Raw genomic sequence first — 16,962 nt, 5'->3', positions numbered from 1 at the left:
TGTTCATTCAGAAAGCCTTATTTGGAAGTTAAGGAGGAACACATTCATGAGGATCAGCCTGTATTGTTAATGGGATAAATATAGATTTGCTGATTTTGAAGCATCTGAGATGCAGCAGAACTTGATTTTAAATACCTCCACTGCAAAATGGATCAAAAAGAGCAAAACAGGAGTTGCCAAGTATCGGCATCTCCAAAAGACCACTCAGTACAGATGAGTTATCACCTCCTTGAAACTTTGCACAGTCCCGTGCCACTTACATAAAAGTCATCACTTTTATGACTCAAAATGCTTCACAGTTTTAGCAAGAAGAAGAAAGTGGAAAGTCTGGCTGTAGCTTCTTCATGTTAATTGCACAGAAAAAAGCAAATGAGTAACTATTTGAGAGCATCCTTCCTCTAACTGATGAGGTATTTGCCAGCAAGGAGCACTGGAGGATTAATTGTCTCCCACTATCTACCATGATTAATTGTCTCCCAGTATCTACCATTTTCATGTTAAAGCAAGGACAGGGTATCTAGAACATTAAGCTGTCTTATGGAGCTGGTGTCCTCAAAAATAATACACATCTGGACGTATATTTGAGTGAGTATCCTCAAAAAATGACACCATCTGTACATAAAAATGTCCCAGTCACACAGAGGGAGAAGGCAAAAGGTTTTGAACCACTAAGTCCCTACATAAAGTGGCATGGTTAAAAAAAAAATCAAGAAAAAACCCCCATGAAGAATCAAATGCCATTAAAATAAAGTACAATAGAATTATAGCTGTATTATGATTGCCTGATTGCAATGAAATGGGAAAAGGAAAAATTTATGACAACTTCAAAGCACGGGCAATTCAAACGCATTTTTTGCAGAATTAAAAAAACAACACCCCAAAACACAACAAAGTCTTCAAGAACTACCATTCAACTAAGAGGATGCAGACAAAACTAATTACTTCAAAATAAAACCAAAGACAAACCAAAGTTTTATTCAACTCCAGGCAAGAATTAATCCTATGATTTAACAAAGACTTCAGCAAGACGAGCTTTGACTGCACATAAAGAAGAGCCTGGGCTGTTTGAGTTGCCATCACTAGCGTGAAACCCAAGCCTATCAAAGAAAGCAATAACAACAAACTTGATGATAATTAAGGGTGAGAAGTGTGGGCAGATAGGATTGAAAAATACTTGGGACTGAAACACCTTATCTCCTTAAGGGAAGAGAAAACTCAGTTCTTAAAAGCTGATTTTAAATCCATCCCTCTTCCCAGCTCCCTGACTCAAAACCCCTTCCCCACTCTTCCAAGGCTGGAAGCGTCCACCTCCATGCTACCTTCAATGAGGTCCTCGATGGCTTTCCTCACTCCTCTGTCGAAGGCTCGAGCATCGGCGGGGCTTTGAAAAGTGAGCCCAAACTTTCTGTTGTCAACTTTCCAGTGGTGGAAGGTGGGGTTTGCCTTCGTGTACACCAGGTCCTTCTTCACAAAGCACTCCAGAACCACCTAGGAGGGCGTGAGCCCCAAAAGAGGAGCAAAGTCACTTTTCCCACCCCAAGGACACAGCCGGCACCATCTCAGGCCGGACCCAAAAGCAAGCCAAGTCATGCCTTGCGTAGGGGAACATCCTTCCCTACCAAACGATGACTAACAAACACCAGACTCTGTAATTGTTCTCATAACCACTGCACATTCATCTTTTGCTTGTGCTTTGAGTAGGCGTTCATTCCATAGCGCAGGAGCCTATTTTAGACCCAGGCTCAGCATCGGCACAGGTTAAGCTACTGGGGGCTCAGGTGGAGGGAGAACCTCTTCCCTCCATAATTTTGCTCAGCAGAAATTTTATCCACCACCAGCAGCAGATTTGGAGGAGCTGCAACATTCCCCTCACCATTTTTAAATTGTTCACTCCCAGCCAGACGCTCATCTCAACATTTGCTGTGCCAAAAACCATCTCTAGGGTGATGCTCTGGGAGAACAGGAATGGCTTGTCATGTCTTACTCCATCCCCCAAAACCATAAGCATGACTCCCAAATAATATCAAAAAAAGCATCCTAAGCAAAATAGAATTGCAAAAGACAAACTACAACCGAAACAGCTTTAAAACACCAGTCTTTTTGAAAGAAAGATCATTTCTGACTCCAATAATGCAGTTTTGGAGCCTGTGCAGGGAGTGCTATTTTTAAGCTGGCCCATATCTTCACAGGAGTCTATTTCAGAAGAATCAAACATATAAAAACAAGATAACAAACTGTAACATCTAAAACTGCCCCTGGAAATCAGGAAAAGGTTTTATTAATTTGATTTGTGCAGGGATAGAAGAGAGCTCCTTTTTAGATAAACAGCTACCAGGAGAAACCGAGTGTGTCAATTCATAAGAGACAACTTGTCTTCATATTCTCACTCAGCTTGTTCAAACCTTGAACGGCACGCAGCATAAATAATTCATGGCCCATTTTAAAAGGCTTGCGCTGCATTACTCAGTGCAATGTGACTGGCTTCATGGGTTCTTTACACTTCAATTCACTTCTCACTTACCCCCGCTAGGTCTTAGAAAAAAAAAGAAAAAAAAAAACCCCAAAACAACACAGGCCCTCTTTCATTCAAAGGGGATCTTTGCATGGATGTCAAAAATTTACCTGCTCTGTCCAGGTGGCAGCTTGCCAGCCCAGATAGCAAAAGGTGGCAATTCTAGATGAGGATAGGTTTGTTTTGTCCAATCTGGTATTATTTGCACATGGCTGTTTTTTATGTTTTTAAAAAACAAACAAACAAAAAAACAAACAAAAAACTTGCACAAGAATACAATAGCAATAGATTTGGGATAATTCTCATTATAAGAACAGACAAAAGTTGAATTAGGGTCTATTACCAGTTTGTCTTTCTGCCTTTCACCATGGATTAGAAATCCACTTCTTCCATTGCCCTCCGGGTACGTGACCTTGCAGACGCCAACTCTACTGAGACCGCCTCCTTCTTGCGGCAACCATCCCCCACTGGAGTCATCTCGGGTCATAACCACAGCTTTGACTCGCACAATATAGCTGTCACTGCAATGGTAACAAAACAAAAACAGAACCTTTTGTGAGCATCACGCAGTCTCATCGCAGTGTTTTTCTCGAGGGCAGCATTTAGATGGCGCTGGGCTGACCCCAGCAGAGAGTTCCTGCCCAGGATGGAAGTCCACCTCCGTGATGGATGGCCTGGACCACTCAACCCACCATAGGAAAGAGACCCATCAAACAGCAGGGGAAGAACCCATGGGGCTTCCAGATATTAACATACAGATCGAACAACCCGTGGTTCCTGACGCTCTTTCCCTCATGCAGCTGGGGACGGGGACCAAGAGAGTGGGGTGAACAAGGCAGCACCCCAAGGCCACCTTCTACAGGGTATGCACTGGGGCATCAGGTCTCCAAAGTGCTGGAAGGACAGGTGGAGCTCAAATAACCCATGCACAAAGTGTTTCAAGTTTTTTGTGATCAAATTCTTGAAGTGGGTTTTGGAAGATGACACTCAAATTCCTTTGCATCTGGGACAGCCTTGGGAATCAGCTCAGCTCAGGTCATCAGGACTACACCAATGTCCCTAAAACAGTTTCACCAGCATTTCAAGGAGCTTTGAAAGGCAGAGCATCACAACCTCACAAGAAACTATTCTGGAAGCACCTAAGATTGGGGGATAATCCAGATGCCCACCGCAAGAGCTCAAAAGAGCCCCCACAGCGAGTGGCTCTGCTCCCCCAGGCCTCCTGCTCCACCCTTTCCACAGAGCAGTCACTCCATCATCTGCTGGGGACGTGACCAGGGTCACTCAGAAGCAGAAAGGCCACCACAGAACGCAAGCAAAAGAAAAAGAAAGCACCTTGCACAGAATACGCAACAGACCTCGAGCTAAAACGGGTTGTCCCCAGCACAGAACTGCTGGGCAATATCCAAATCAGATTTTCGGTCCTCGATGCTGCCACTGAATCAGTGCAGCCCATCACATGTTGGACATGGATTAACACAGTGATGCTCAGGACAGCACTGGTAGCTGCCCTCGCAGGGAGGTCAGCACAGTGTGGCTGGATGTCAACCAGGCACAACCAAGGCACTGCTGGCTGCAGAGCTGCCGAGGCACCCACTGGTGCCCACAAAAGTGCTGCAGGGCACTCAAACCTGAGAACATCAAAAAAAAGGATGCACAAAGAAAACTGCCCAAGGATAGTCCATCTCCAGGCCACCAGGTGAGCTCACCAGGAGGAGGAAGATCAACTTGCTCCAAGAGGCAGCCCTTCAAAATGACAGGCACTATCCTTTAGGAAAAGAAATTTCTCCCTGAGGGAAGCTCTGTATCCGGACATTTTCCCAGCATCCTGTACAACATGACAACATAACCAGTGTCCTGTACAACATTACAAGCAGCAGTAGCTTTCTTCATCCTGCAACCAGGTAGAACCGCCTCTTGTTTTCCGACATAATTTCTGCAACACTTTTGTAATTCAGGTGCTAATACTTTAAGTCTGAGCTTCCCTTTCTCTAACATGACCAGACCTAACATCTAAGCAAGCAGCCTCATGGAGCCTACCTGAAGGCAGTTTTGAGGACAAACCAAGGGAAGCAGTGAGCATCTTTTGGGACCAGCTCATCCCTTCTGCAGCCAGAGAGATCTCGCCAAGCACACGCTGCAATTTTCCCTTCGCCGCCTTTATTTTATGGATACGCCAACTTTGTCACTGCACCTACACAATGAGGGCAGTGCACAGATGCTTGAAGTTCATCCCCTGTTGCTCGGAGGACTTTGCACTGGCTGATAAAAAGCTTTTCAGCACACTCAGATACGTGGCCCATGGGGTACCAGAGCTGACACACACAAGGCATTCAGAGAAGCTTTGGTCTTAAGAATATTTTTGCTCGAGTCCTTAAAGCAGCATCCTGGTACAGAAAACAAGGCAAGTGTGTCTATAAAGAGATCCAGTTACCTTTTTATTTTTTAATGAAAACCCATTTCCAGATTTTACAATAGCAACTTTACTCTTTGACTTCCTGATACTCAGAATTAAGCAAAATACCTCAGCTCATTTCCTACTGTGCAAAAACTGAGCTGCTTCCATGCAAGACAGTTTTTGTTTTCTTCTCTGTACCTTTCCCATATGGTCTACAAGGATTAGCAATTAGCAGATGAAGAAAAAAAGCAAGCCAACTATACATTTCTATATCATTCTACAGTTCCCCAAGGATCCTTTCTAGACTTATTTTTAGCTCTCTTCTGAAGTCGGAGCCGCTCAATACGACCTTCTCTCCCATCCTCCCGCAAAAGTCATCCACACACAAACTGCTGCTTCTACTTCCACACTTGAAAATTGCCACTGGCATTATAGCTTCCTGCAGGATTTACCATTCACTTTTATGGCAGCAGTTGGAGCCTTGGGCTGTCCCAAAAGTAATGTCTGCCTTCAGTTACTCTGCTGCAAAAACAGTCCACTTAAAGGAAAATTAGCCAAGTAGCAGCTACTCAGTACTTTGTGATTCCTACCAATTATTTGTCTTTCCATCAGCTCTCAGTAAATTCTCTAAGTTTGTAGTTATGTTTGAATACTAGTGGATGCCTACACATTAAATTTAGGTGCCCTGACTACTATCCCTGTCCATTATAATGATGACCTGGTGAAGCACAAAGCCATATGGTTTTCATCTTCATATCCACACTGATACTGTGACCTGTAGCTCTTACAAACTCTGCCACCACATGCCAAGAGAATACCATATAAACTGCATTCTTCCCATCCTGGAGAGCTAACTCCTTAAATATATCAAGCCAGAAAACCTAGTTTCCATCCCCTTACCATGGCAAGATGCCCTCTGTTCCCCTATTAGAGCCTTGTCCAGCAGAAGGGTTCACCTTTGGCAGGGCAAGCAGAGCTCTGGCTCTGTTAACGTAATCCCTTGGCACGTTTTCCTGCAGGATCAAAAGTCATCAGTGACGCTGGGCTCCCTGCAGAGCCCCGTCCCCACTCCCACTGTGCTCCAGCCACAGGCACATGCTTCCCAGAGTGCAATCTATGCCCAGGCACTCGGGGAAAAAGGAAGAAAAGACTGAAGGAAAGGAGGTGGTTAAGGGTTCTTAGGGCTTGACATCTTGATTTAATCACTGGATTAGGACTCAGAAGCTGCATGTTGAAGTTTCAAGGCTATGCACAGCTTCCTTCAGTCTTCTGTCTAAATCCTGCCTGCTGCTTCCATCCACAAGTCTAGAATAGGCAATGCTTCTTTCCCTCATGCCAGTGTTGATAAATACTTGGGAGGTACTCAAATATTTCAGGTCCATATAAGGACCTCGCTTCCTTAGTGTAAAAGCTGTTTATTTTCTTTGCTATTTAATTTTACGCGACTGCATCAAGGCTCTCGCTGGTTCCAGGCATTCAAAATCCTGAGGAGCAAAGGAGCAATCTGCAAATCCCAAGTGCATGTCACTGCTGAAACCATGATGCACCGAGGCAGTGAAACACCTGCATTTTTATCATGGCACCTGCAATTTGACTCTTTCAGGAAAAACGGTTAATGAGGTATGTGAAAATATTTGGTCTGTTACAATTAATGAGATACCAGCAGCTAAAAATGAAACAGTTAAAGAAAAACCCCACAGTAGCCTTAGTTCCCCTTGTTTTATTGGCTTCTTAAAACTTTTAAGACTACTCTAACTGTCGGGTTTATGGCCTATGTGTTATGCATTTCATGCAAACTATTCTTAATTATGCTCTTAAATGGAATACTTTGCTATCTTAACCCTACAGATTTGTCTTCAACAGCCTTAAAAGCTTGGGAAGAAAGTATCTGAAGGGATTACCCAGCTGCATGGCAGCCGGCCAGCATGTTCCAGGGCTGCTCCAGGTTGTCTGCCCGTCCCATCCTGAGTAAAAAAAAAAAACAAAAAAAACCAACAAAACCAACAAACCAGAATGAACTTGGGGAGTAAAGGTAGTGCTGAAAAGCACGTTCTGTTTTTATTGGAAGGAAAAGAAAACCCTTTAAAAATTATAGCTTGTGGGTGTGGGTATATATATAAAAGTATTTAAAAAACTGTGTGTGTGTGTCTGTGTAATTGCTATTCTGGAGGACACTGAGCACTTTCCTAAACAAGAAATAACTGAAGGATTACCTTTGCCATCACCGAATGCCAGTTTTACCTACAGCCCAACTTACAAAGCATTTGTGTGTCTAAGTGGTGACATTTAAGGCTGACAGAAGTGCTTTCCCCCAGCATGTACAAACGTGGCTGACACCATCCAGCGCTTTCCAACATGGGCCACATCACTTCCAGCAACACCAATGGGGGACAAAGCCCTGAGCTGCCTTGTATGCTCAATGGGGGCTTATGACTGCTATCCTGCATCCAGGACTAAACACCAAATAATTCACTTGCTAGTTAAGGCTTTAATCTCACCAGTGCCTTTGTAAAAGGAAGGTCAAAGTAGACAGCTCCCTTCCACCTGCTGCTCTTCTTCTCCACTTTGCTTCCAACGCAGCAACTGCAAATACCATGTGAGATGTCTAAAAATCCCAAGGGAAAAAAAAAGTAGACCAACCCACCACATTTACTATTCTTTGTTGAGTCACACTTAGCATCTAAAACACTTCCCAGACACATTCCATAATGCAATAATGTTTTTTCCTCCAGCCAAGCTACTTGACCAAAATATAAGCTTATAAACTTCCTTGCTAATGTAGCCATAAGGCACTTCAGTATTTTCCTCCCTTCCCAACTCTGCAGCCTACAAGATCAGGAGAGATTCAGGTCTCAAACAGAAAGGTAATTGCATTCAATGTGTTTCAAAATTACGGTCTGCTGTCTTTTAACAAATGCATTGACATTCCCAGATCCCAGGTTTCAGGGAAGAGCCAAAAGGACAGCAGGAGGCTGCTAATTCAACAGCAGCAGAGGTCAAGCTGTTCAGCTGAACTGGACACATAAACACAATTCAAACTATTTGGATCCATGCAAACATAACTTTACGATCACTGGGGCATAACCTGCTCTTGGCTGAGCTGGATGTATTTCGCAGTGCCAGGTATTTTCCCTGCCCCAGCAGCTCTGGCAGCTGGAGTTAAAGCCATCCCATTCCGCCCAGGTGATTGCTGCAAATTTTATTGTGAGCATTCCTCTTTGCAGTTCATCCCACAGCCAGAAAGCAGTGACATTTTGGTGGAAGATGTGAAAAACTGCTATTTTTGGAGTCACACGTTCTTGATTTGACGTTTGGTTTGTGAACCTTCCAGCAAGGGTGAAATATCTGAAGATTACAACCAGCATTTTCTCCTTCAAAACCTAATTTACCAATTTGTTGGAAAGCAAACTTCTGAGTGCATGCAGCTACAGCAAAATAAAGTTGATATTTCCATACCAGTTGAATTTTCAGCAGGTTTGAAACTCTTTCAGTAAGTTTCACCATGAAAAAAAAGCCACCTGTGCCTCTCTGGTCAGATCAAATGTTAGAATGCAGCCTGAAGAAAACCATGGAAAACCTCCCAAAAGTTTTCCTTGCCCTCACTTCTGCACCATACCAGGAACACAGAACCACTCTATCTGTAACCCAACTTCAGTATCACAAATTCGCAATCTGTATTTTTCTGTCTTTCAAATCTAATACCACCAGAATAAAAAGGCATCTGAGAAATTTTAATTTCCACACAGTCAAAGTAAATACAAGACAGGTCAGTCTCCACATTCCTTGCTCCAGAGATGCTGGTCAAGAGCAGCCCCAAAGAGGGGTCAGGTCCTCCACAGCCAGTGCTCAGCAAGCCTGGGTTTGCTTCAAGCACTTCAGCGCATCCAAAAATCCTTCATAGGAAAAATTAATAGCAGTTTTGTTTGGGTTTTTTTTTCACAAAGAAAAAGGACTTCTCAAAAAACCAAGACACCTGCAACAACCCAGCCACCCGCCTCCACATCTCCCTTAAATACCGAGGCAGAGAGGAACAAAGGAATCCTTTCACCAAAACGTGTGTTCAACATTTAAGGCTGATTTTATTGAGTTTACGAGAAGCAGCTCTATTCTAACCAGCTCAAATGGGATTTCATAATGCCATAATTATTTCAGATGCTTCCAGGAAGTACATGAAAACTCATTTTTAAAATACATACATATATATATATAAATACATACAATGTAGTCCTGCATGGACTACATCCATCTTTCAGCCTCTCCTGTGCCAGAGTTGCCTGATGATCCCCACAAAGTGCTGTACACATGGGCAAAACCTCGAACAAACTGGCAAGCAGCTTTTAAGGGAAAAAAGCTGGCTTGCAAGAATGCTGATGGGCAAGCAAAGATCCATTGATGCAGCTCAAGTGCATGGAATTTAAGCGGTCTCCCAGAAATCGGCTTATTATGCAAACAATATTGAATTAAAAAGAAAGTCTAACAGCATCAGGGCAGGTTAATTTATGAGTTGTGTCTGTATAGAAGCATCTATGTAACATGTTGAAATTGTGTTAGAGCTATCAAAATCCACAGCAAATCTTGCCATAAAAAGACCCAAAAAGTTGGGGTTTTTTCCTATAAGACAGATGTGACATCAGTGGCATACACACACTCACAACAGAACTTTTAATGAAATCTTATTTCATTTATTTTAATGAAAATGTTAACGAAATTTTAATGAAAACAGAATTATTTAATGAAATCTGTAAAAAAAAGTTTTCTTTGAATTTGTTGAATGGGTCAATTTTGCAATAAATGGCTATAGCTGCATATGGTGGCATGTCTTGAAAAATTATAAGGGACAGCAAAAAACAAACAAAACAATCAGTTAAATAACACAATACATCTGAATAATTTGGCCTGCAGCTTCTGCAGTACTGGCAAGAGTTGCACACTCAAGTCCTCCTATTTTTGTGCAAGAGTATGAAATATTAACAGATTACAAGGAAACTAATTAGTACTATCATTTGCTGTAATGAGAACGGAAGTTGTTGTTGCATGACAGATGGTATTTGTTTTATATCACATGTAAGATAAGCAAAAATCACATAAAAGTTTAGCCAGGCAAACAGGTAGATCCATAAGAACTGCATCCTGAATTAATTCCCCCCCATCTCAAAAAAAGTGCCACAACCAAGTTCTACCCTAATTTTTTTTTCTAACATACACTGACCTTAAACACTGTTAGTGCTATCCTATGCTACCTAACAAGCACAGCAACTGTATTCCATAAAAATAATTATGTATCCACGCCAACATAGACACAGTCTTTCTGAAAACTCAAAGTTAACAAAGGAAAGAAAAAATCCAGAAATTGCTCACCCAGAGCAATTGAATTTCCCCCCACTATCCTCCATTTTCATCAGTGGAGACTACTTTATTTATCCCTCTGTAAACATCCTCCATGACATGTATGTTACAACTACAAAGGGTAGACAATATTTTGCAAATATAAAAAAAAATAAATTCTGTGACTCAATTCCAGCTGAATCTGTATCAGAGGAGGGGTGAGGGAGTAAGCAGGATAACTGTGGTTTAAAGCTAAGGGGTTTTTATCTTTTGCCAGATAAATGAACTTTAAAAAAAAAAGAATACATTCTTAGCTACATCAAAACCAGCATGCACATTGATTTTGCCTTCCACCTCTCTTTAAATCTCCTACTTCTTCAAGTGTCCATGGAGAGGGACATCAAGGGAAGCAGCTTCCCAGGGAGCATCTATTTTCCTCTCTGTATTTAAGAGAGGGTGCATGCTAAACCATTACTTCTGAAAAAAAAAAAGAAAGAAAAAGATATGAAACCAGAAATGAAAGGCAGTGTTTCACAGAAGTAGTCTTACATATTCACTGATAAATCATATGCTGATTTAGACAACATTCAGAAGGGCTGTGGGGGCAGATGGGGGAAGGTGGAGAAAAAAAAAACACCAACCCAAGAGAAAAAAAATATGAAACTATATCCAGGCAGAACACACACTTACCTGCTGGGGGATGCCATTTCCTCTACATTTTACACCCTCTTTGCTCCGTTTTACCATCATTGCCACCGCCAGCCTCCCGTGGCACTGGCTACCCCATGTCCCAGTGTCCCAGCTGGCTGCTGCTGGGCGAGGAAGCGGCTTCCCCCCATGCGTGATTCAGTCTCCTTGAGGGATGTGCTGCATTGTACCGGGTGAGTCATCCCAGAGGTATTCTGCACATTACAGCCCCAGCCGGACCATTACTCATTCGCAATATCCTCCCGGCTCGAAGAGCACAAGCGCACGCATCGACCAAAGATCCTCGCTTCCCCACCCCGGTTATAGGCTGGAAAAAAAATAAAATGATTATGATACAACCCCCATAAATCCATAAGGGGGGTGTTCAGCAGCAGCTGACGGGGCGAACGTGCTGCCCGGAGGTTGCACCAGCCCGGCAGGCGCGGCACTCGCTCACCCAGGACTACAAACAGGTCCAAAGTTGAACGCAGGTGTCACATCCTCTGGTAAACCCGTCAGCACTTTAATTCCCCCAAAGCTGCTAACACAGCGCTGGGACCAAGGGTCCAAACAACTCAACAGGCCCAGAGGAAGCACTCAGCCTCCCAATGTGTCTGTCTCCATCGCAAGTTTTAATGGGATTTTAAATATTTCCAGCTTGCAGCAGGTTGGTATTTCTAAGTATCAGCTACAGATCCTTGTGTACCATACCTTTGCAGGCAGCCCAGGCTACTGAAGCGCCAACACAGCGACATCCCTACACAGGAGCTTAATTTTGGACAGCTGGTCTCAAAGTGCTCCATTGCAGCTCAGAAACTTTCCCAACCACTGGATCTCCTCAGAGCTCAGCCAGTTTGTTGTGTATGTCCCCCCAAGTTATATGATCATCCCTAAACACCCTCTCATTAAAGCAGAAATGTTGCTCAAGAGCTGCTTCGGCACCAATGACAAGAATAAAAATTGTGACACTGGGGCTCTGAAAAGCAGCTTCTAAAAATACTTGTCCAGTTTCTGAACTAATCTATGCTGATGATTAGGCAGGAGGGGAGAAGAAAGCTAACTGAAGTGTTTCCAGGCTCAGCTGCTTCTGCCTTCCTTAAATCCAATCTGTTTTAACCCTGATTTGGAGCAAAAATTACTTTTTTCTCCAAGATGGAGAATGGTGAACGCCTGAAAACATCCTTTAGGAAAGGTGCATCCCCACCTTGGAGACATAGTAACCTAAATCCATACGCTCTAGAAAACTTCAAGCTTGGACCACAGAAATGCTGAGCCTGAGATCAAGAAGGCTTGAACCCAGCTTCAGTGCATAGACACTGGGCTGCACAGAGGACGTTGAGGACACCTGAGGGGGCTGGACTAGATGGCCTTTAAAGGTCCCTTCCATTCCAAACTATTTTATGATTCTATGACATTCAGAGTCACCAGCATTTATTCACTGCTTCTCTCCAGCACCCAGCAAGCACTTGTGCAGGTGTAGCTACAGGCACCTATTTGCAGCTTGGCTGGTTTGTGTCATGACAGTGGAATCAAGCTACACTCCAAAGCCATGCTGAAGGCAACAGGCAGCATGTTAAGTTTGTTGTAGTGGTATCAGGTGACAGCTGCGTGTACAGTATTTCAATATAGAACATAAAAGGGTCTTTAATTTAATGGGCAAAGAGTACTGTGTTGCTAGTGGTGCATTTTCAGTTGATGGGTAGCTCTTTACTCAGAGTACCATGGTATGCAAGCAATTAAAAAAATATGTGTTTTTTTTTTTAAGTTTTAATTGCACATCCCCAATCCACTTCTCATCCTATTCAGTTCTACTAAAATTTGCTGCCTCACTTTCTTCTTCAAGCTCTGCAGCAGCCCTGCTTCCTACCATCAAATGCTTAAAGCAGCAGCCATCAGCTCTGTTCTCAGCTGTCTCCAGCAAGAACTCAGAACAAAAGTCCAAGGCAGCATCTGCCAAAAAAAAATTAAAAAAAGCTGCCTGGCACTTTTTGCTGCAAGTCCAGTTTCTAAAGCTTTTCTCCCAAGGGACAGAAGATGAAATTAACCTCCCCGTGCTAAGACAAAACTATCTTTGAATAAGTTGTGTTGTAATCATGTTTTTGAAACAATAATCTTGAGTGGTTACATCTCCCCAAAGCTTCCCTGTTTTCTTGCCTTTCTACTGCTCTGCAGACCATCCCGCCACTGGTCCTCCTAGAAACTCAAGGCTCAGCACACGGAGAGACTCGGGACTATGAGAAGGTTTTTATGGAGAAGCGGTGTAACAAACACGATTCCAGCATTACCACGTTACATGGAAAAGCCATCACACTGTACAGGGAACACGGTCTCACAGCTGCTGCAGGGCAGCTCTCAGCTCACAGGGCTGGGTTCATCCATGACCTGGGTATTCTCTGCAAAGCTGTCTGTTTGCTGGTCTGCCCAGGGTCAGGAGCAGGTAGGGAGAAACACTCTGCATATGAAAATGCAAGACAGAGAAAAGCTCTCTGTTACAAACGTTACAGCGTGCTCAAGCCAAAGTGATGTCTCCTGTCTACACTGAGAAGCTGTTGCATCAGTCAAGAAGAACCACCACTTCATTCAGGTGGCTTCAAGCCCTGCTCCCAAGGGTTTTCTCCGAAGGGAAGCAAGTATCAAGTCACCGGATCAGCATCAGCTGAATCACTGGTTGGGTTCTCACCTTTGCACGTGTTCTTTAACTTAAAGTCTAAGCTAGCAAACCTCAGCTCCAGTGTTGGCAATGCTGCTGCACTTTTTTCTTTAATTATTATTATAACAGCAAATATTATTTTTCCCTTCAAATACTACCCTGTCCAGCAGATTGCACACCCATCCCTACTAGCTCAGTGCCACAGTGAAATATCCTCTAAAGCTTTCCTGCGATTCCTGCCTTGGACTGGTGAGTGGCTGTGCCAACACACAAACACTTCCCCCATTTCCCAGAGAGGTGCACACTGCTATGGGGTTTTGCTGTTAGAAATCCAAAGCAAACATTGCAACTGGAGAGCCAACAAGGTGGTGGATCTGCCTCTTGCTGCCCACCTTGCCAACTGCAAGCATGGTTCAAAGAGCTGAGACTGTGGTCGGAGCGAGAGGAGCCCGTTTTCACTGAGGCTGCTGGACTACTTGTGGTGAGGAGAAAGAAATCCAGTCACCTTGCTAATACCAGTCATATTAATGGGCTGAACTTCTGCAGCACAACATTAACACGGTGCATGGGACCAAGCCTGACAGCTTGTGAACCAGGAAAAAAGATGTTTCAGCACATAATTTCAGTGCAGTGTAGGGTTTCTGAGTATCTGCAGTCCCAGGTTCATATGGGGGACATATACTTGTCATGATTCATCATATGGGAACACCAGGCAACCTATCTTGGGTGTAGCATTCAAGATTATCTACAGAATACTGCCTAAACATTGCTTACCGTACCTTGTGAGAGGTAAAGAAGGTCGCTTTTCTCCATTTTTGTTTTAACTAAAAAAAAAACCCCAACAAAACAAAACAACAACCAAACCCCCCTCCCCCCAAACAAACAACAAACCCAAACAAAAGATTTTATAGACATGGCCAGTGTAGCTTTGTGCCTAGCACTTCAGAGACACCCATTGCACTCATGTTGTCCTTGTTGCCCACAAAGTTGTCTTGAATACAGCGTTCATTAAGAATTGTGTGGTAGGGAAGAGCAGGAAGTATGGCAAAAATAGGAAAAAGGGCACAAAAGTAGATCCTTAGGAAGGACTCAAACATTTTATGATGTGCTTGGGGCTTCTGAACATTCTGGGAGCACTGAAATGCTCCTCCCTACATACCATTATCCATGTTTTCCTTATTTTCCACGTCATTCTCAGGGATGAATGGACCTTTGTACATATGGATGACAACAAAAAAATGACCCCAGCATAGATGGTATTTCCAGCCAGGACGCAGAAAGGCTCCGGGTGGAGGCCATATGGATTTAATTTTCCTGCACAGAGATCAAAGGAGAGCGCTCAGAGTGTCTTACTTGACTCCAAATAAACATCCATGACCAGAAAAGAGGTTACACAAATGACATGCATCGAGCTCCTCTGTGCCGGAAAAGCCTCATGTGCTTTTCTTCTAATTAAACCCTTCCTCCATGGCTCCTAATTGATACCTGGACAAACAGCTGTAATATACTCCAGGAAATCTAACCCTGTACTTTGCTTTACTTATGTGACATGGACTCGATCATCACAGGGCACACTGCAAACTTTCATTTCCCTGATAGAAAACTGATTAAAAAAAACCCCAACAACAAACTGAAATAGCAAGGCCTTCCTCCTCCCCTTTTTTGCACTTTAATACTTAGCTCAAAGTCGAAGTACTTCACATGAGAATCTTTTAACCACTGCATCTTTGCTTTCTCTTTTTTTCCCATACAAGTGTTCTCAGACTAATTATGCACATCCTAGACAACATATATCCGGTTTCTTGTCTTCTCCAGTTTCTTCCTTCTAGATTTCCAATCATCTTTACTGCTCTTTGAGGGCTGGTTATTTCTTCTGCAAAGCCCTCGTGCCAGGACTCCACACTCCATGCCAGAAGCACCTGCAAAAGCAGACGAAGAAGCAAGCACCACGATACGATAACCTTTATCCACCTACATTTCTAAAATCACTGAGAACTCCCATAAAACCATGTTGACCAGTTCCAAGTTCATACTCTCAATCTGATGCTGACTGCACCTCCTGTCAGCCAGCTCCCTGTTTTGCTGGGGCCTGACTTCAGCTAACCAGCTTAAATTTCCAGGATCACTCTGCTTCTCCTGTCAGTGTTAGTAAAACATTATCCTGCCCTTAAAATGTACCTTGTCCAGCTCTTTCCAGCGCTCTTGGGAACAATCTGCTACTTTACAGACTTAAAGGAAGATGGTTACCACTTACGAGTCTACTTTCATTTTTAGTAGTGTGGGAATTATTGCTCATTTATGACAGTGATCCTCACAGTCTGCTTTTGTCAGAGCACAGAAGACAACACTGGGCAGGCTTTGCCTCCTGTATGGAGCACTGCAAGCTTCACCATGCCTGCCCTGGATCAGGACATCCAGCATTAACTATTTTTACAAGGGCGTGCAGTGATAAGACAAGGGGGGAACGGCTTTAAAGATGAATGAGGGCAGGTTTAGATTAGACATTAGGAATAAATTCTTACTCAGAGGGTGGTGAGGCACTGGCACAAGTTGCCAAGAGAAGATGTGGATGCCCCATGCCCCATCCCTGGAAGTGTCCAAGGTCAGGTTGGAGGGAACTTTGAGCAACCTGGTCTAGTGGAAGGTGTCCCTGCCCATGGGAGGGGCTTTGGAACTGGGTAAACTTCAAGGTTCCTTGCAACCCAAACCGTTCTATGGTTCTACGATTCTATTTCCTAGCTCTCTGATTTTATTAAGTCCTCTAGCAGGCAGCACCAATACCTTTGGTTTCCTCTGGCCCAACTGTGTGCATCTCCTAACCTCTACTTTGTTCTCCCTGCAGCCAGCTTTCCTGTTTACATCTCTGCCGTCGTTTCCCTTGGAAAGCCGGAGGGCTATGGAAAAAAAGGACAAACAAACAAGCGCTTCCTCAAAATGCTGGCAGTTGCGTGCCTGCGCCTCTCCTCCTACCACCGTCCTTCGCCCGGTCACAACAGTGTCACATGCATTTAACAGCTTGTATTTCCTGAGATCTGCTTTAACAGGCAGATCTTTTAAATGCTAAAAGACGTGGTGGTGCAAAGTGCCTGCTGAACGTATCACTGGCAAGAGGCATTTTGCTTGCAGAGAAGTCAGTCAGGGGATCATCTTGGGGTCGTTCTGTATTCTCATTCTGGCAGGTAAGTTATATATCAGGTGAGTTATTCAACATGCTGCACATTCACGTTCTCACACCAATTCCTTCCAAAAAGGTTCAGTATAGTGACAGCTGGAGTCCTCTGGCACCTGAAGGAGGTTGAAGCCTCTCATGGTCTTTCCTTTTAGCACCAAAGATGGTGAAGGAGCTTCTCATCCTGTACCCATCAGAGTTTTTGGTGCACTCAATATCAG

At 43.7% G+C, this 16,962-nt stretch overlaps 1 protein-coding gene across 2 annotated transcripts in view; it reads right to left on the bottom strand.

Moving 5' to 3' along the window:
- SPRED2 (sprouty related EVH1 domain containing 2) overlaps positions 1 to 16,962 on the bottom strand; it is a 60,310-nt gene that overhangs the window by 23,873 nt on the left and 19,475 nt on the right. Inside the window, exons 1-3 of one of the 2 annotated variants that reach the window (XM_064647631.1) lie at positions 10,926 to 11,198; positions 2,856 to 3,033; positions 1,320 to 1,488 (exon numbers count right to left, since the gene is read on the bottom strand). In XM_064647631.1, coding sequence (XP_064503701.1) covers positions 1,320 to 1,488; positions 2,856 to 3,033; positions 10,926 to 10,942 — 364 coding nt within the window. In that variant the 5' untranslated portion in view covers positions 10,943 to 11,198. Of the gene's footprint in view, positions 1 to 1,319; positions 1,489 to 2,855; positions 3,034 to 10,925; positions 11,199 to 16,962 lie in introns of those variants that run through there. The other variant, XM_064647629.1, reaches the window with a different exon arrangement.

This window comes from Pseudopipra pipra, chromosome 3 (genome assembly GCF_036250125.1).
Source record: "Pseudopipra pipra isolate bDixPip1 chromosome 3, bDixPip1.hap1, whole genome shotgun sequence".
Classification (NCBI taxonomy): Eukaryota; Metazoa; Chordata; class Aves; order Passeriformes; family Pipridae; genus Pseudopipra; species Pseudopipra pipra.
Note: the sequence above shows the minus strand (reverse complement) of the source record. Positions and strands in the feature narration are given on the sequence as shown.